Source organism: Podarcis erhardii (genome assembly GCF_964252035.2).
Source record: "Podarcis erhardii genome assembly, chromosome: 10".
Taxonomy (NCBI): domain Eukaryota; kingdom Metazoa; phylum Chordata; class Lepidosauria; order Squamata; family Lacertidae; genus Podarcis; species Podarcis erhardii.
Window position 1 is genome coordinate 36,857,245 of NC_138500.1, and position 19,935 is coordinate 36,877,179.

Here is a 19,935-nt window from a genome sequence, read left to right on the forward strand (position 1 = left end):
TTAAATATGAAACATTTTAATATTTGTGAAGTGAAAATTGGTCCCAAAAAGAAGTGTGCACTTTTCAAATTTGGTATATTTGCAACCAAAGCATATGAAAATTTAGGAATGAATCTCTTGAGGAAAGTTTGTAGCAGGCAGTTGGAAAAAGTTAAAAGCTGCTTCATCAGGATTGAGGGTTTTTTTAGGCGAGACACACATCTAATGTTTGTTTTGCATGTAGATTTGGCTTCCTTCAACTCCCAAGCACAAAAAGTTGTTTCTTATGAGTTAATTGACCTTTTTCTTTTAATCAGACTACCAGGAAGAACACAACCAAACAGCTGTGAAGCTTTTAAATGTGTGTGTCTTTTGCAGGTACTTTTTACTGAAATGCTTAATGCGGAGGTTGCCGAAAAATTGCACCAAACATATCAAAACCCACTTCATTCCCATTCATGCCCTTGTTATCTCCTTTTCACGAATCAGCTTGATTTGGGTACCAGCGACTCAAGCTTCATGACAAATATGTTGTGTGAATAAGTGAAACATCTTAGATTTAGACATTTTAAAGGAAAAGTTTATTCACTCCTGGTTAAACAGGGATGATTGAACCAATTAATAAAACAACCTAAAAATCAGACTCACAGAGTAAATCCTCTGGAAATGACTTCAGTTTCTTGAATGAGCCGCAGAGATTTTCTCACAAGGTTAGTGAAGGCTCGACAATTAGTCACCATATCTTCTAGCTGGAGTTGGCATTTTCTTAGAGACATTTGCAGCTTGGCTGTGTTCAGTGTGTCCAAACCTCGTATGCACATGTAAACCAACAAGCCTACTCCCCCCACCAATCCAAGAGATCCATTCCATGAAGAAGGAAGAATAATCAGCGTGCTGATGAAGGCAAATAGTAATGAGATATCCCTGCAAAACAAAATAGCCAGTATAAGCCACATCTTGCTTTTTTGCAGCTTGCCCAGATTCTGGGCATGCCAGGTGTTGCCCAGCTTTCATTAAAAATAAAGAACAGCAATGAAAAGTATGATTGTCATATGAAGGAAACCATGATATCAATAGGTATGGAACTATACAGAGTCCTAACTCAATTTTCTGGAGATGGATCTTTATGTTTTAAAGTGTCTTTAAGAAAGTATTTTTGCTCCCCTGAAACATAAGTAAAAGCTGTCAATATAAGTTAATCAAGAAGCCCAGTATCTTATTATAGCTGTGACTGGGTAACAGTAGCTCTCTCTGCCTTAAAAACAAATGGTAGTAGCAGTAAGAGCAGGAATTCATGTTATTTCTAATTTAGGTATTATTTTGTGTGAAATGTATGTCCTTGATTTCTTTTAAAACCTTTTTTCAAAAATTACCCTGCTAATACCAATATAGTAGGACAGCAGAAGGGGGACATATTTCTTCAGTGAACCAAATGCTGATCTATTGACAGTTTTGTTTTTCAAGTTTCTGATTCATTTAATCTGCCCATTACAGTCCAAAAGTGCACGCTTGGTTTCCTTTAAAGCAGAATATGGAAGACCTTTTTGTGGCATCATTTCAAATGGCTTGCTCATTATTTTTCTTAAAACCATATATGCTCAACACCAAAGCTTCTCTCGCTTGTTTTTGTCACATTTGCAGAATTGTTGCAAAATACAAGTCTCTGCAGGGACACTAAAACATTCACCATGAATAAGTCTAGTTCCCTTCTTGCATGTTATAAACTGTGACAAATTTGCATTCTCTTATCAAATGCTACTTCTTGAAACATTGGTCATTACAACATTATTATGTGTGCAACCCATGTAATCTAAAGAACGGATCAGAAGAACCAACAGAATTGCCTAAAATGAACCAGAGACATAATATTTATGCAGTATATATTCTACATCCAGGCTTGTATAGTGAGCCTCTCCCAAAACGAGAAAAAAAGATTTTAATTAAATGATGCAAAATCCAAAGAAACCTGAATTTGTGTGAAACAGCACACTCTTTCCATTAGCCTCAAATAAACATATCGGGGAGTTGGGTGGGGGAGAGTATGTTAAGGTAGCCCAGAAAACAGGCCCACAAAATAGAAAGCTCACTAAGGAAAATGGGCTTATCAATTGCCAGAGCTGTAAAAATCAATGCAAGAGATAGGGTAATAAACTGTTAAGAAGGGAATATCACATGCACACTTGTGGCTAACCATCTTCAAAATTTCACACCTAAGAAAATATGCTCCTGCTGTACACTGCACAAATTAATGCAAAGCAAAGAATACACAAAGGGGAAGTCAATTCTAAATCCATGAGATAGAAGGTTGAATAATAAGAACCAGAAAGAAAGAAAGAAAGAAAGAAAGAAAGAAAGAAAGAGAGAGAGAAAGAAAAACAATTCCTGTTCTCTAAGAGGTTATATATGTGAAGAGCAAGATACTTCCTCCAACAGAGCTTGTAATCTATGCAGATAGCCCAAGGCAATACCAAATATTAGGAGTTGCTAGGGAGCGTAGCGTTGGAAGATGTCCATGTTCCTGTTGCTTGGGCTGCCCTGCAGACAGGATACTGGGGTCAAGTAGCTCAATCAGTTCAACATCCTCCTGCAGCAGAACTTCCTGTTGCAGGATGGTGCAGAGAGCCTCCGAGCGAAAACCAACATCCTTAATTTGAGAAAAAACAGCACTTTCACATACACAAGCATTTCTCAAATAAAATATTCCCCCTCCCCATCACTATGCAATATATAAAACAAGGATGGCCAATTCCTACTTTAGGAGTCTGAACCACAACCCAGGCAAATGTTTCTGCCTCCCCTAAGACCCCACTGATTTTGGTTGCAGAGTGAAGCAAAAGGCAGGCAGGGGACAGGATTCAACTAGACACAGAGCTGAGGTGGGTAGAGCCCAGTGCCCCTGATAAGGAAGCAAGCCATCCCTCCGCAGTCATCCAATTGATCATTTGGTTGGACGGGATGATAACTTTCCCTCCTCAGCTTATGTGCATGCATCCGTTGAGGTGAAGGAAATTTGTGCCTGTGATAGAACGTGTCTATGAGATGGCCATATCCATCATTGGCTTGCAGCCCCTGGAAGATGTGCCAAGAGGAATGTGGCCCTCAGAACAAAAAGGGGGCCACCAACGCTGATGTAAAGCATTCTGTGGTTGCTGTTGTTATTGCTAATATAGCACCATAAGTCTGCATGGTTCTTTACTGAACAGAAAACAGATGCCGCAAAGATCTTAACATTCAACATGGAAAACAACAGAAGAGAGAAGTGGAGGCAAGGCTAATGGGAAAGCAATATATGGTTGTTTCAGTTGCACATGCTTTGGCTTAGTTTCAGGTTGTGTCAGATCAACAACAGCAGCATTTGTACCCTGTCCATTAGGGTATGGGAACTAGGAGGAGCATGCCAAAGACTTCTTAGTTCTATGGAAAGTCTCGATAATGGTCATGTGACTGCTTATTACTGCTAAGATCACTTCTGCTATATGAATAGTTTGCTGAAATGAACACACACAACCATTAATTGAGATGCTGTAAAATACAAAGCACATAGTAATAATATACATAACTTCAGTCAACAATAAGCCCTGAAGTTAGATGGATTTGTAAATTAAACTTGGCCATGCAGGTGAACAACAATACAAGTCAGATGCCACTAACAGAGACAGAACCTTTCAAAAGCAATTCTCAAATTAAAGGATATCTAGAACTCTTGGTTAAAGCACTCTAAGGCTGAAAACAGCATTTTTAAATTACAAAGTTTGTGAACAAAATCACAAAACAAGAGTAGGTAATTTTTAACCAGGTTTTGGAAGAAAGAGGTGTGTGCTTCTACCAGGCTAAAGAAATGATTAAGCAATAATTCATAAAACATCAGAACATATGCAAAGCTTGAGCTTTGGTCCCCTCCTCTTTTAAGCAGATTTGAACATTAAACACTTTGCCATACTTGGCTATGTCATGTAGAGAACAAGCTGTGACCTACTGGCTTAGCTAAAAGAAAAAAAAGTAGAAGAAATTTATTTATTTATTTATATGGGAATTAAATAAGGCTTGCTGAGGGGAAATTGCAGAGTTGCAGCTTACCAACTGGTGAAGTAGTTCATCTTTTTTCTTATATGGTAAAAAAGAAAGCCAGCTTTTAAATTTCTCAGCTAAGTTTGATAGGACGTCTTTCTATTAAAAAAAAAAAATCAATACAGTAGTAATAAATATAATAATTATCATAAAAACTGCCTTCATTTATTCCACTGGTCTAGTCATATGTGAAGATGATGTCTGTTAAGTAGCTTAAGCCTACAAATAACACAGGTCATTGTACCAAGAGTCAAATACACCAGCACACCAATGTTTATAATGTTCTGACCAAAATCACAATTAAGAGTGCAAAGGACACTTTAGGCACCGAAAAAGGACAAGGAATAGAGAATATGATGGGGAACTCTTTCATGTTGAAATAACTGTGTACACAAATGTACTGAGGGCAGCAAGAACTATTTTTTTTTTTAATGCATAAATTATTTGAACACAATTGCTCCTTAGCAAGAGTCAAGCTATAAATGCATGCTTTGTTAGATGCGTATTGAGAATCTCCAGCTTTCCTGCAAACATCATCACAATATTCATTACAACAAAAATCCTATACAATTCATTTCAACAAAAAACAAAAGATTTGATACAAAAGTTTTCATACAAAACTTGATTTGATTTGATACAAAAGTTTTCAACAGTTGCCTAATGAATTGGCCTATTAAGGTTCTATTATATAAGTATTTGTATGTATGGTTAGTTACTTTGGGAAGAAAAAATTGGAATATTCACTTTGTTTTTTGGCCAAGTGTATTTTCATTAAAGAGGATTTTGCTTTCATTATCACACTGTTCATTACTCAACATGGAATCATTTTAATCAGCAACACTTGAGATGAAAATGATTATTACAAAATATGATTTTTTTGTAATAAGTTATTTTTAGTATATGTAGAGTAGTCATCAGCAATACTAGAGGATGAAAAGGAAGTAGCCTGCTGAGTTTCCTGGTAAATATAGGAACTACTGTTCACTTCTAATTTTAGTGTTTCTAGGCTTCTAATTCACAGCTAAATATATATTTAGAGTATGCTAAATATATATTTCATTTCTACCCCATTAGAAAAGGAAGGCCTAAAATGATGATTCTGAATTGCAAAAATGTAGGAAATATAGAATCATAGAATTTTAAGAGTTGGAAGGGACCCAGGGGTCATCTAGTCCAACCCCTGCAATGCAGGAATCTCAGCTAGAGCATCCATGACAGAGTAGTCATCCAACCTCTACTTAAAAACCTCCAAGGAAGGAGAGTCCACTACCTCTTGTGGGAGTTTGTTCCACTGCCAAACAGCTCTTACTGTCAGAAAGTTTTTCCAAATGTTTAGTTGGAATCTCCTTTCTTGTAACTTGAAGCCATTGCCTCAAGTCCTACCCTCCAGAGCAGGAGAAAACAAGCATGCTCCCTCTTCCATGTGACAGCCCTTAAGATATTTGACTATGGCTATCATATCTCCTCTCAGGCTAAACATACTCAGCTCCTTCAAGCGCTCTTTGTAAGGCTTAGTTTCCAGACCCTTGGTCATCTTGGTTGCCCTCCTCTATTTGAAAGGTTTCTCACAGATTTAAAACCACAAGCTACAATTCTGCCAAAAAATGGTGCCAGAACTGCAATTATCATCTGAAGATAATTGTGGGTGGGTGTGATGGGTTTCCCCCCTTGTTTTTATTATGTATTTTGCGTTTTTATCTTGAATTTTTATGCTGTGAATTGCCCTGAGATCTACATATGAAGAGTAATAATAATAATAATAATAGAAGTGGTTATATTGAACAGTAAAGTTTAAACCAAGCCATTTTCCACAATCACATGCAAATGAGGGCAGAAAATAAAGAATCCAAGTTCCTCAATTCCAGCAGAGGTCCCCAATTACAAAGGTGTTCTCTTTATGCAAGCACTAGGTTTTTATTTAAGCAAGACACAAGTTTCTGAAATACATGCCTGCAAGGTTCAGGCATCTGCAGGTGAGGACAGAAGAAACAGTATACAACCTTCTGACTGCCAATTCTCCCTCCACATGCCTCCCCCAGGTCATCTCCGCCTCACCTTCGCAGAGACAAACAAGACTTCTAGTCTCTGAGCCCAGCTGGGGAGGGGTGGGGAAACAGTTGAAAAACTGGACATTATGCATTTGTAGGGTAAAATTAGATCTGGATGAAGAGTTGAACAGCCCACCAAGGACTTCTGCATTAGCATACTGTAGGAAACATGGGATAGGGAACATAATGTATAGTTCTGCCGTTAGTACAATGCTGACAATGAATCAGTGTTCTTCAGCAGATTTAGTGCAGAGTGGTAGAGAAATCTCAGAAGCAGAAGTAAAAGAACTAAAATAGACACTAAGAACTTTTATTTTTGGTCTCATTGTGGACTCATTATGTTGGACTCATTGACCTGGTTTGCAAGACATGTTAAACCATAGTTTTAAATAAATGATGGATTAATGCAGCCCTCCAGATCTTGCTGGACCACTTCCACCATCTCTGACCACTAGGTTTGCTGGCTGGGGCTGATGGGAGTCCAGCAACACCTGGAGGGCCACAGGTTCCCTATCCCTGGCTTAGTGTGAATGAGCTGCATGTTGATGCATGCTGTTGAAAATGCAAGTGCTTCACCCTTAGTTCTGCTGCAGCTACACCTAGGAGGTTTACTATGATTTACTGTTTGGGGGAAACAAACCACCAGCCTGGCTTTGAACATAATGGCAAGGCAAACTATGGCTTGTTTCCTATATAGCATGGCAGCAGCATGGGAGGAGCAAAGCACCTGCAATTTCATGCTGCTCAATCCCATTGAACTATTTTAAACAATTTTAATTATGATTTACTGTGATGTGAATGAGGCCACTGGCTATTAACAATTCTATTACATCATGCCATGACCATAGCTGAGTAAAAACACCATGTTTTTCAGAATATGATCATCAAATTTTGCCAACTGGTTTTTCATTTCCTTCCCCTTTGGGACAGTAGAAAGGCCTCTGGCCTGCAGAGTCTTAGCCTCCATGATTTCATTTAGCATATAGATGGATAATGGCCATTGAAAGAACTCGCCATTATGAAGAACAGAGAGAGGCAGAAATAACTGGGCCAAGCATGTTCCAGCTAGGTGCTAAAGATGAAGAGATGACATAAAAATAGATGAGTTTCCAGCATGTGACCAGTGCTAGCCTTATACAAGTTCATAGTGCTTAGCATACATTGCTAGCAAACAATTCATTACACTGCATTTTTGAAACAAAATGAGCAGCAGCATGCGGGGGTTCTTTTCCCTAGCGGGGTTTATTGTCAAAAGTACAGGATAAACTGCCTGAAAAATGAACACAGATTGCACAGGAAGAACCTTGCACTAAGAAGGTACCTGAATGCTCTGGATGGGGCAGCAGCTGCTAGCTCCATCTTTGTCCAATGTGTTAATATGGAGGGACAATGAGACACAGTGAGAGCTCAGCAGATTATATGGATGAACTGCAAAGTGCAGTTCCTCTCTTCCTGCACCCCAAGCCCCTACAAATGAGGCCCCAGCTGACATGGGAAAAGGACCTGAACTTCAGGTTCCATTTTCCATTGACTCCCCCCACCACCACCCACACATTTTTCCTTTTCCTTACAATGTCACGCAAGATACAGATTACTAGTTTTAGAAGTTCTGCCGATATTTTATTTAACTTTAGCATTCTTAACTAAGGGTGCAATTCCACACACACATACTTAGAATTAAGTCCCATTGGACTCAAACTTACTTCTGAGCAAATATACATAGGGTTGCCTTGTATGGGAGTCAGGAAACTTAAGATTCTCTGAAACCTTTTTTTTTTTAGACACTCAATCTTCATTAAAACACTCACTTCTGAGCAGTCTAGGGTGGATTCCAGGCTTTGATATACTATGTTAAGATTGCTGTGTTTTCTTCTGAACAAAAGCATGCATGACCATATGCATACTCTACATACTACTGTACAAGTGACTGATCACTGGCAAATGAGTCCTAGCATGTTCCTTAATCCCCCAGTTAATCAGGAAAAGAGATGCTTCTTCCTCTGCTATAGTGAAACTGGTCAGTGTTCAGCTTTCATTATTATAATTGGATTCTGAGCCAGATCAGAATGAGACATGTTTCTGGAGGGGGAAAGTAATACTGAACAAATTCAACAGTATTTAGAATATTTATTCAATTAAAAACCTGTGAAATTTGAGTGGTACACTTATTATATGAAATCTAATGCAAACTAAAGGAAAAGGTTAAAATAATGATTTACCATGCTGGGTTAAAGTAAGTTCATCTTGCTTTTTTTAAATCTTCAATATGCAACAGACATTAAGCTATTAACTATAATCCATATCATCCCCCTCTCCTCTAGGCTGCATGATGTAAAAGAGCGTGGGTTGGGGCGGGGGGGAACTGACAAAGAACACAGTGGATGAATCTGGACTGCTTTTAGGGAACTCAAACTATTTGTATGACAACATTAAATAAGTACAGTAATTAGGACTAAAATAAAGTGATACCATGACTACAAAGTGGGGAGAGCAAGTGTAGGATCTTACTGATGTATGTAAGGGGTGGTGGGGAGAAAACCCTGACCATCACCTGACTCCAGCTGCCTCTTAAAAACAACATCTGGACAACTTGCACAAGGGATGCAAAGGCAGGAATACCTCTGCACAATAATAAACTGTTAATAATAAACAGTGCACAATAATGCACGGTATTCAATACCACTGAAATGCAGACAAAGGATACACATTATGAAGGGAGTCATTTTTAAATAAAGGCTGGGATTTTCATTTGATAGATTATGTAGCTGTTGAATTACCAAATTGAGTACTTACGTTCTGAATTGCAACTGTCTCCATGTCTTTTTGCCCCTCTTCGAATGTACATTCTTCCGGCTTTTGTACCAATGGTGAGCATACTTCAAAATCAGTATGTCCTATGTCCTGTAAGTACTGATAAAGTGGCGAATTCTAAAATAAAAAATTAAAGGTATAATTAATTGATTTGTTTATCTGAAGTATTCTGAGTTCAACATGCATTCATTATTTTTATTTATAGCCCACCCTTCACTGAATAGTCTCAGGGCAGATGTTAAAAATACCACAATTTAAACAATCAAGGTAACTACAAATTATACTGAAATAAGACAATAAAACCACAAAACTAATCAATAACAAAATTAACAAAGATGTCCCAAAGATGTTTGAAAGGGTATGAACTTTTGCCCAGTTGCTCCCACTTTAGTATTCTTGTTTTCCTCCAGCCAAAGTCCAACCAAACTTCCTCATAACATGAAAAAACTTAATTAACCTGTTCTGGACCAATTATAAACAGTCTGTTCTACATTATAGTGTGTTAGGGGATTTACTGCTAAGCTTCCAGCTGAGCAAATGTGGTATCAATGAATGTTCACAAACGTTTAAACTACTCAAGGAATGAAGTTGTCAACAGAATACTGGTAGTCGAGTTTCTGCAAGGAAAGAGAAAAGTGTCACGCAAGGGCTACTAAAGAGGAGTTATGGGAGGCAGTCTCATAACAAAAAAGGTGAATAGGAAGAAATCCTGGAAAACTGGACAGCTCAGAATCAGGTAAGTCTGACACCAGAGAAGGAGGTTGTTGAAAAAAAGGGGGAAATAACCTGAGGGACAGAAACTTTAGCAACAGTAGCTGGTAAAAACAGATGCCCAAGGAAAATACAAGACAATAAGATAGAGCATTAAAACTTTAAAGTGGCTGGATGCTTTTTAGGCAGGAAGAAGAAACAGGAGAGATGAGCAGGCTGGGAACCTAGCCAAGAATCATGAGAGGTGAAGGAAGTGAGAGCGAACAATAGGCTGAAAAACCCAAGGGAAAAATACAGTAGGTAGTGAAGGCAGAGAGCGCTTTAGGAGGCAACTTAGGGGAACAGGAATGGGAGGGAGCAAAACTACACATATGGCTTCAGGACAGAAGATTTCATAGGTTATGTGAAGTAAGAAACAGATAAGCAAAGGAGATGTGAGCACCACTGGTAATCAGATCTAGGAGACAAAGGATTGTTAGGTTTAGAGAACAAGACGAGAGCTGAATTTAACATAAGAATTTGAACTAAATAGCCAATTATTTGGCTACAATGTTCTAGTTAGAAATTAAAACAATGTTTCTATTACCATCAAATAGTTGTGTTTCCAACTACCAAAATGAATCAGACAAATGCTGCTTAGTATTACAGTAGTAAGCTTTCACTTTGCTATTGGTTACTGTAGTAAGCAGGTAGCTTAAGGTCCTAAGCCTAAGGGAACAACAAAGAGCCTGACTCCTTTACATATAAGTACAACAGTAAGAGACACAGCTAGGAGGAATCAACTGAACCCAGTCTCCTCCCTGCTGAAGCTATAGTTCAAAGCTCCAACAGCTGAAAGGTCAACTCTTCTAGCCATACCCTACAACAATGGAAAGAGTCATATACAGCAGTGGGAAACTGGCGGCCTTAAATGTGGTTGATCTACAAGCCCATTATCACTTACCATTGGCTGTGCTGATTCAGGCTGAAGGGAGCTGGAGTCAACATCATCTGGAGGAACATACGTTCCCCACTTCTAGGCTAAGAAGTTTCTTCTCAGCCACAGTTCCTCCACACACCCAGTGATGCTAAGTGCTTTTGAACTCAAGCAATGTCAATCTGGTAACATGAAGCACTACTACAGTCTCCTCAAAATGAAATAGTCTTCTCCTTTCAAGGCTGTGTCCTGATTGGAAGGAGGGGGGTTTCCCTCAGAAAGCGCCAACTGCTCAATATGAAGTGCAACTTGAAGCTTTTATCTCTACAGCTTTCAGGTACATACCTAGCATATATGTATAAAGAACCCTGAAACTAGCCCCTATCTTTCCACTGAACCTGCCTGTACATGGATAGTGTAGTGGTAAGTGAAGTATTAATAAACACAGTGTATCAGGGTGAATGCTGTAAATAATCTAATTAATAATAATGCATGCCCCAGACTCTTAGCAACTACTTGGCTAATTTTACTGAAAAGATCTAATGTATTTTTACTGAACTGAACTAGATACCACAAAGATTAAAAAAAATTCAAGACAACAAATAGCAGAGAAGTTTCTGAAAGAAACACCAAAATTTAGAAAGATTTAACTTATCTTTCATCAATTCCCTTGTCATACTATGCATAGCTACCACTGTTTACCTGTTTTAATGAGTGAAATTGAAACTAAGACACAAATTTGAGTAATCATCCAATTCATTACAGTATTTCTAAAATCAAAGCCACACCTCTGTAATTTCTGCTGATGCATTATAAAGGAAATGACTAAGACTTTCTCCATTAGTATCTCTCAGGTTTCCTCCCTCTCCCACCCTATGATATCTCCTCTGGATCTAACCTTTTATTAACTCTTAACCACATTAACAGTGAAACTTAAAAACCTCCTTTAGATTAGTAAACAATAATATTCTTGCTTTAAACCACAGCAAATCTAGTATATAATGAACCAGAATATAAACAACAGATGACACTCCCAACAACATCTTGGAACGTCTTTCTCTCTCAAATTTTATCCCTCTCAACTACTAAAGTGCAAACTCTACTAATGCCTAAAACAAAAGTCAGCCAAGTTTATTCTGAGGTGCAGTGATTAGAGGAATAAAAGACTTACAGGCAGTGCATTCCTTGTCTCCTGGAAAATATGATTCCACCTCTTTCTCAAATACACTTGCAGTGCATCTGAGAGAATTTCCTCCACCTCCTCATTTCTTTCTACTTGCCTCTCCAGGATGACTGGAGCAGAAAATGAGCATCGGTCAGAAAAACTGCACCTGTGCTCTCACACAGGCGCATTTTCCTAGCATCATCAGAAGCAGTCAGCAGCAACTCACTAAGACTCTGCAATTTCTTCTGTTACTGTATGATAGGAGGAACCGACAATCAGTTGATGGATTTTAAAAGGCTTTTAGGAAGCTACTGCTTAAAAGAAATAATGCACATCAATATTATATAGAATCCTTTGCAAAGACTTGCCAAGCTACTGAATTTAAATGTCTTAGTCATAGTCCCTTGGCTCATAATCATCTTGGCCTGCTTATCATCTAGCCAATTACTCATAAATTGCATCTTGAAGACAGGGATTCTAGAAAGGTACATTATTTATAAATATAAAAGCTATTTCCCCCTATGTAAAGGTTGTGCTCCTGCTCCCTTCAGATTCTCACATTTTTCAAATGAAAACCTTCTGTCTTCCAAAACTGCCTCACAGCCAGACTCAATGCTATCAAATTAAAGACAAGACTTTAAGACCATTTAATTTGATGGATTCCAATTTCTTTCTTGATTTTACTCCACACATTTGATGATGAACAGTACAGGACATGATTCCTTTAGTATTCCAATAGAATAGTCATTCTAATATTTATACTTTAACCTTTATATTTGCATTTTCATGTCTAATTGTACACACTGGTTTAAGTTTTGGTTACTGACATTCAGAAGGCTGACATCAAACTGGAACAAGTATTTGCAAAGAAAAGGGCAACTTGTAAAATAAATAGAAAAAATGTATACAGTATGCTTCTTTTTGGTTAAGCCTATTTAGCCTACTAAAAAGATTTCTGAGCACTGATAGGATTATGTTTCACACCTTAATAGCATTAATCTTTCCCTTGTCCTATACTATTTCAGTTGCATATGGATTGATGCAGCAGAAGAGTGTATAACACAATTTTCATCCTGTGGATCTATAAAAATGGCTACTTTTAACTTTACAACAATTAGTTTATAATAAAAATGTTTCATTGATTCAGTTAAGATAGAAAAGTGTTCATCTTACTGTATGTCATTCAGAAATTTGCTAGCCACCTTAATATGTCAAATAATTAAGGATTATAAAAATTAAGTCTGTCAAAAATTCCCCTGTATTTAAAAAAAAACTGCCAAGCTACTCAGCTTCTTTGAGAGCCAGTGTGGTGTAGTGGTTAAGAGCGATAGACTCCTAATCTGGTGAACCGGGTTCGCATCCCCGCTCCTCCACATGCAGCTGCTGGGTGACCTTGGGCCAGTCACACTTCTCTGAAATCTCTCAGCCCCACTCACCTCACAGAGTGTTTGTTGTGGGGGAGGAAGGGAAAGGAGAATGTTAGCCGCTTTGAGACTCCCAAGGGTAGTGATAAAGCAGGATATCCAAACTCTTCTTTTCTTCTTCTCAGAAATTCTGGACTAACCAGTTCATTCCAATTTTGATGACTACTACTACTACCACTACTACTACTAATTTATATGCTGCCCATCTGACTGAGTTGTCCCAGCCACTCTGGGCAGCTTCCAACAAATTAAAGCATCAAACACAGTAAAATATCAAATATCTAAAACTTCAATTAAATGCCATTAGACCAGAATAAAAATTCTTACAGGCAGTAGAAAATATATGAAGGGGGGGTGGACTTGCCCAATTCCTTCAAAATCAAACTAAGGAGAAAGCAAGAGGCTTTCATTAAAACTTACTAAAATAGTTGTCATAGCAGCATAAGGAAAAGTTACAGCTAAGTTATTTGAAAGGCCTTGTCCTCTAACTTTTATATCAAGCTTTAGTATTTCAGAGTAACTTGAATATTAGCCTTTTCTTAATGGAAGCTAACAGTTACTAAGTAAATGAGAAGGCATTTAAAATTATGTCATTAATATGAACAACAATAAAACACACACACAGGAAAATTATTAGGTATCAAAGTTCACACAAAAGAAGTATAAGGATAATATAAAGTGTTTTGCCAACCATGTTTCATTCTGGTGCCTCAAGCGTCTCAGTTCCATACTGAATGCTTCATATCTCCAACAAGTATACAGTGAATAACATGAAGGAAAATACAGTACAACTGAGTGTTCATAAACAGTGCTTCTAGTAACAGCACAGGCTTCATGAATAAATTACAAAAAAGATGTGGTTACAGTAAGGAAACCCTTTAAAGCTAATGAGAACCTTTCATAAAAGAATTGCACCAGGTCATTAAGACTGCCATTTTTTTTTATTCCACTTGCCAGTTTGCTATTGCAATGGATATGTATTTCAAACTTGAAAAATATGAAACAGCATGAAGTCAACTGAATATATGGGAATAAGTCACATTTAAAATAGAAAATTATTAGATATTGAATTCACTTCACAGTTTGTAATTTTTTTCAATAACTGCAAGAGCAGTTTGCACTTGCATCTCATCAATCGTTTGGGGGCCAGAATTTAGGATCTTATACCAAGGGCTCAATTCAGACATTATAGCTCATCTCCGTGGGCTAGAAACTAGGAACATGCTGCAAGCATATGCATTTTCTTTCCTCATACATGCCAATTCCATTCTCCACTTCCTGGAGGGGTTGCTTCTACACTAGGAATTTAGTGCGGAATCACCCTCTTGTTCATTCACATTTTACTGGGAGGAAAGTGAAGAAGTCCACATATTATCATCCACTTATGTGGTGTGTTTTTTTTACAATTCTCCATTTTTCTTACACAGAAAGCCTGACTTTTTTAAGATAGTTGGAAAAGTATATTGCTTCTTGGCTTTTTGGTGAAGATAAAGTGTGGGGTGTGTGTGGAATGTAATAATCTCCACAGGTGTAGCATTACACTTCTGTACATTTAAGAGTCATGGTTTTGGCAGTGACATATCAGAGCTGATTACATCACACACATTTACTAACCTTTGCAGTTGATACCATTTTCTAAACATTTAATTTTTAATTGATCTTTTAATTAGAACTAAAATGCTTCTCCAGCTATATCTTTTTAAAATATTAGAAAATAGTGCTGAAATGAAAGATTTTTATGGTGAAATTACAAAATAAAACTAATTTTAAAATCTAGGAAAAATCCCTTTCTAGTCTCTGCTATTTTAGCATCTGCCATCACCCCCAATTAATACTTCCAATCTTAAAAAAAATTAAAATCTTTTGTTTTTTGGCATTGCATAACTAGCATTGGGCAACTGTGCTTAAATGAATAGGTGCTTCATGGTAATTAATTGATTTTTATGTATTTATTTTTTTAAAGGATTGTTTGAATTCAGTTTTCCAACTTGACACTCATTGGACTTTCTGCTTTTCCACCACAGGCAGTTATGTTATGCCCACTGGTGTAGATGAAACAGAGAGGAATGAGCATCCAGAAAAAAGCCCAGATAGGGTAGAACGTCAACAGCAATTCCACCAGTAGCAATGATTTATTAGTGCAACAAACCACACGTCTTGAAACTGCCACAGTTAAACCTAATCAAAGTTTGTTTCTAAATTAAATAGATACACATGTAGCTTTCCAGAAAATCTGAAGCTACACCAATTTATCTGGAAGGAAGCCTTATGAAAGTCAGCGAGACTTGCAAATTAATGGATCAGCTATATATATATTACTTTTGGATGGTACTCTCAATTTAAAGAGTGTTTTTAAAACTTTTGAAGACAAGCATGCACCTCATTGAAGTACACTAAAGGCTTCTTTTTTTTTACTTCAGTGTTATGTACAGTACATTAGGTCTTTCCCACAAACCACTATCAACCAATGTCTGAACTTAGAAAGCGACATAGCAGTCTAGTACTGCTTGTACTGCACTAGTACAGCATGCAAGTCAACTCTCTGCATCAGATCGTGCAACTTAATTGTGCAATGTATGCATGAATTCCAAAATAATAGAGGGAATAGGTATAATACATGAGGGGCAAATAAATAAATAAATAAAATAATACTCTAGCAAAGATAAGAGTATGAACTATTCTTTTGCACTTAGATATATCAAACACACTACCAATAAAAAAGGATCATGTACTGAGAAACGACAGCATAGAATAACAACTAGCTTGCATGGATACATGGGCATAGCCAAGAGGGTCAGGGGAGGCAGCTGCCGCCCCCCATCAAGTAAAACAATAGAAATACTTAACTAACTGGTTTTCCAACTGAAGTTTCTCCCCTTCCATTAACCTCATCTAATATCACTTCTGAAAATGATTACACTTAGTAAACACTTTAATTTAATTATGACTGCAAAAAATGAACCAACTGAAAGAGAAGAAATTAACATGGCTTATTATAATGAGCTTAATAGGACTGTTAGCAGTCTCTTTGAACATGTAAAAGAACTTTGGTTCAGGATTTTGCAGGGACTACTAGCTCCTGTTTGGGAAGGGGGTCAAGGAAGCAGTTTGATAGGTTGGAACACAGTTAAAGACAAAATAGTGAAGAGTTTTTGTAGCTAGCTAGCAAGGAAGAGGAAAACCTCAAGACCATTGGGTGACTGGGCGTTTGGCTGATCCCCAAGCTCACCATGTATGTTTCTAAGTAAACAGTTTCCAAAGTTCATATTAGGCAATACCTTTATTGGGCCAACTAAAATATAGCAGAAAAACCCAAATAGCACAAAATTACACACACACACACACACTTTTAGTGGTCTCTCCTTATAAGGGAGATGTCCATTTCAAAGCATACTCCAGAAACTTCTTGTTCAGTGCAGCTTCAAGAGGTAAATACTATTTATCCATTACAATTAAACCACAAGGATTTCTAATGGAAGAAACCTCATACACGAATAACACATGCTACACTATATGCCTATGATGCTAATGAAAGTGTACGAAAGTGCTTTCTTTTATACATTTCAAGAGGCTGGATTCATTTTTTTTTATTATTATTACAGTTTACTAATCTAACCAATATTATTGAAATAGACAACAGTATTTGCATTGTGCCTGGTCTGCCACAAAAAGGGGAATTAGATCCTACTAGAAGGACTGTAAATCTAGAAATAAGTTGGCAGTGGTGGTGGAAACAAAGATGCTTTACAGAAAGTGAGATCTATGACCTTTGGGTGGGGTGTTTTTTTCTTCCAAAAAAGCCCTTATACTTTAATACTAACACGTTGTCTTTAATCAGAAAGAGTACCTCTCCACTAGGAGTTTGTGTTAACAAATGGAGGGTCAGTGGTCAGAATTCACTCTGCTATGCCCTTTCCCTCACTGATAGTTCTTGCCTTTATTAAAAGGATCCTCTGTTCCTTTGACTGGTAGAGGGGGCCACCACCCTGAATTATAATCTCAAATATTACTGGTGCTCTTTGGCATGCCATATTAATTGGTCCCCCATTGCTGCAGAGGCTTTGAGATCCAGCAAGGTTAAGCCCCACAAGGTGGTGATATGACCATGACAAGAGAACTAAAGGAAGTTCCTCCACTCTAAGACCACTACCATCCAATTCAATGCAAAAAACCAAATCCAGAGTGTGTCCTGCAGCATGGATAGGAGTTAGAAGTTACTTGGGACAGACTCAAGGTTGGCATGGCAGATATGAAATCCTGATCCACTCCAGACAGTGAAGCCTCAGCCTGAATGCCAACCCTAAGACCTTCCCTGCTAGTTCAGGAAGAGAGACTGTTGAACATCAGGGTGGGTGGTACATCAGCAGAATCCCTATTCTGCCCCAGCCACCTATCTTCAGATATGCACACTTGAACCCAGTGGGCTGCTGGAGAGGACATGTGGTCAAGGAGATGCAATCAGGACAGACCCCTCTCCTAGATCTTGCCTGCTGCTGTACACAGATTTAAGGTGCCAGTTGGCCATTATGTTATATATCTGAGTTACTAGCATTGGCTGTACAGAGAAACCCGGTGGGGCAAAGCTGAGACAGATTAACCCCACTCCCAGCTTCATCCAGCCAGGTCTGTGTAATAAAAGCCAGGTCAGCATGTGCATCTAGGATAGCTGTCATCTGACAGCTTGTCGTTGAGAAGCAGCATTTTCAACCTGGGGGGGGGCTGTTGCCAAAACTAACCAGGCTATTTGAACAGGGGGAATCTATGGGGGCAACCAGCACCCTGTTGTGGTGCCCCCTCCATCTGCCTCGACAACTATGACTGGTGGGTGCTCCTTGGATAAAAAGGCTATTGAGCAGAAATGGCAAAGAGAACCACGGTTTGGGGGGCAGACGGTGCCTTCATCCTCCCACAAAAGCAGGCTTCGATCTTATGCACCCTCACCTGGGAGCAAGTGCCATTGAGTGGCTGGTGAAAGCCAGCTAGATGGGCGGGGTATAAATAATAAATTATTATTATTATTATTATTATTATTATTATTATTATTATTATTATTAAACTCTACTGGAACTGGCTCCAGGCTGGCAGGCACGGATGGGATTGTGGCGAGATGGCCAGCCCCTTTTGTCTGAGCTGCTGCCCTCCAAGTGCTGCGACTGGGCCTTAAAGGCGACCCTCCCTCCCTCTCAGGGGGGCGGTTTCAAAGACCAGCACCACCTCAGAACCTCCTGGCCCCTCTGTGGCAGGCCCTGCTCCCCGCAGAAGGCCCCGCGAGGTGCCCCCCCCACCCCCAACGTCCACGCACGGGGCCGCCGCACCCCGTCCCGCCGCCTGAGGCTGTGAAGGACCCGCGGCGCCGGCTCCTCCGCCTGCGGCCTCCTCAGAAACACCCCCCCCCGATAGGCCGCGCTTTCGCTACCTCAAACACCACTTCGTCGTCGAACTCCGGTGTCATCCTTCTCCGCCATCCGTGCTTCTGCCCTCCAGGCACGACGGGAAACCGAGTCCGCCGAGCCCGGGCGGTATATAATCTCCCCGTATGGCCCAACCGCCGGCGTAAGAAAACTACGACTTCCAGCAGCCACCGCGAAGGAGAGAGGGGGCGGGGTTGAGAAAGGCAGGCCAGGTAGCGCTCCGCTGATTGGAAGCTTATCTTGGAACAGAGATTTTTTTTTGGGTTCTGCTTTTTAAGCCTGCACTGGCGGCTCTCGGCCTCTAGGGGGCTTTCTTGTTGTAGCTGTGGGAGAAGCCTATAGGGAGAGTTGGTCGCTGTCGGGGCTCGTTTCGGTGCGAGCCGCTCTCGCTTCTCCTCGACGGGGATGTTCCGCGGGAGCCGGGGGAACGAGCCGCATTTTTCGGCAGCCGCTGAGACTGAGCAGAGGCCTGTTTTCCTCTCCGCAGACTCCAGAGGAGCTGCTATGTCTTAAGAAAAGGACGCCGGGTTAAGGGGCAGGCAGGCAGCAGCGGCAGAGAGGCGCGTGGGAAGGAGGCACCATGAGTTCAGCCGGTGAGTTTCTCGACGGGATGAGCGGAGGAAAGTTGCGGAGAAGTTTCTCTTCATCCGGCGAAGCCAGCTGCGACCGGTCAAGGTGCAGGAAAGACCAGGGGGGAAACACACACACCCAGCAGACACAGACGCGGCGGCATACAGACAATGCAAGGAAACTCCCTTTGCCCCCTCTCGCCTCCACTCATTCTCTGCTTCCATTGAAAGGCTTGGTTGGGGGTCGTCTTCTGGGAAACTTCCTCTAGGCTGGAAGTCGAGCTGTCCTTGTTCACAGCCCCCACCCCACCCCACCCCGCTGTCCCCTTGTCTTTTGTGTCATGTCCCTTCCCCCCTTAGTTGGAGTGGGAGAAGAGCACTTACTGGGAAGTTGCTATAGCTCTACTTGAACCCCCCCCCCCGGTTTCTCCCAAGCCCCTCATCAGTTTTTGGCGGCCCCCCCCCTCACGCAACAACGGAGTCCCTTCGGAGAGCTTTCTATTCCGAAATACTCGTCTTGAGGTCTGTACCCTGAGAGAAGTGCATGATCTGGTGCTCTTATTTTTTGGGATTATAACTGCTTTTCCGGTAGTGTCCTGTGAAGTCCGTCTTTGTTTTCTCGTGATTCTAACTACTGGGAGGAAATTAAAAAGCACCAGTTTCCTGCTTGGTATGGTTGGACTCTATCCTCCTTATTTTGTGCCTGCAGATACTCAAGGAAATGATTCATCTTCATTTCCCCCCCTCTCTCTCCCACCCATCCTTCTTTTTTGGGTGGGTGGGTGTCTTTGTTAGAACCACGAGGTGGTACCCGAAAGATATTCAGCAGAAAA

The 19,935-nt window shown here is 39.9% G+C and overlaps 2 protein-coding genes across 7 annotated transcripts in view; one reads left to right on the forward strand and one right to left on the reverse strand.

The window, feature by feature from the left end:
- Positions 1-18,699, reverse strand: part of VEZT (vezatin, adherens junctions transmembrane protein) — a 35,452-nt gene extending 16,753 nt beyond the window's left edge. For 3 of the 5 annotated variants that reach the window (XR_014160613.1, XM_081878238.1, XM_081878236.1), the window contains exons 1-5: positions 18,539-18,699; positions 8,889-9,023; positions 4,057-4,146; positions 2,448-2,623; positions 628-903 (exon numbers count right to left, since the gene is read on the reverse strand). Coding sequence is in view for 4 of the 5 variants with exons in the window: in XM_081878238.1 (XP_081734364.1) it covers positions 628-903; positions 2,448-2,623; positions 4,057-4,146; positions 8,889-9,023; positions 18,539-18,574 (713 nt within the window). In the remaining variant the exon portion in view is untranslated. Of the gene's footprint in view, positions 1-627; positions 904-2,447; positions 2,624-4,056; positions 4,147-8,888; positions 9,024-11,704; positions 11,954-18,538 lie in introns of those variants that run through there. The other 2 variants (XM_081878237.1, XM_081878239.1) reach the window with 2 other exon arrangements.
- Positions 18,700-18,829: 130 nt separating this feature from the next.
- FGD6 (FYVE, RhoGEF and PH domain containing 6) overlaps positions 18,830-19,935 on the forward strand; it is a 51,482-nt gene continuing 50,376 nt past the window's right edge. The window contains exon 1 of one of the 2 annotated variants that reach the window (XM_081878195.1): positions 18,830-19,126. In XM_081878195.1, coding sequence (XP_081734321.1) covers positions 19,114-19,126 — 13 coding nt within the window. In that variant the 5' untranslated portion in view covers positions 18,830-19,113. The remainder of the gene's footprint in view (positions 19,127-19,935) is intronic. The other variant, XM_081878194.1, reaches the window with a different exon arrangement.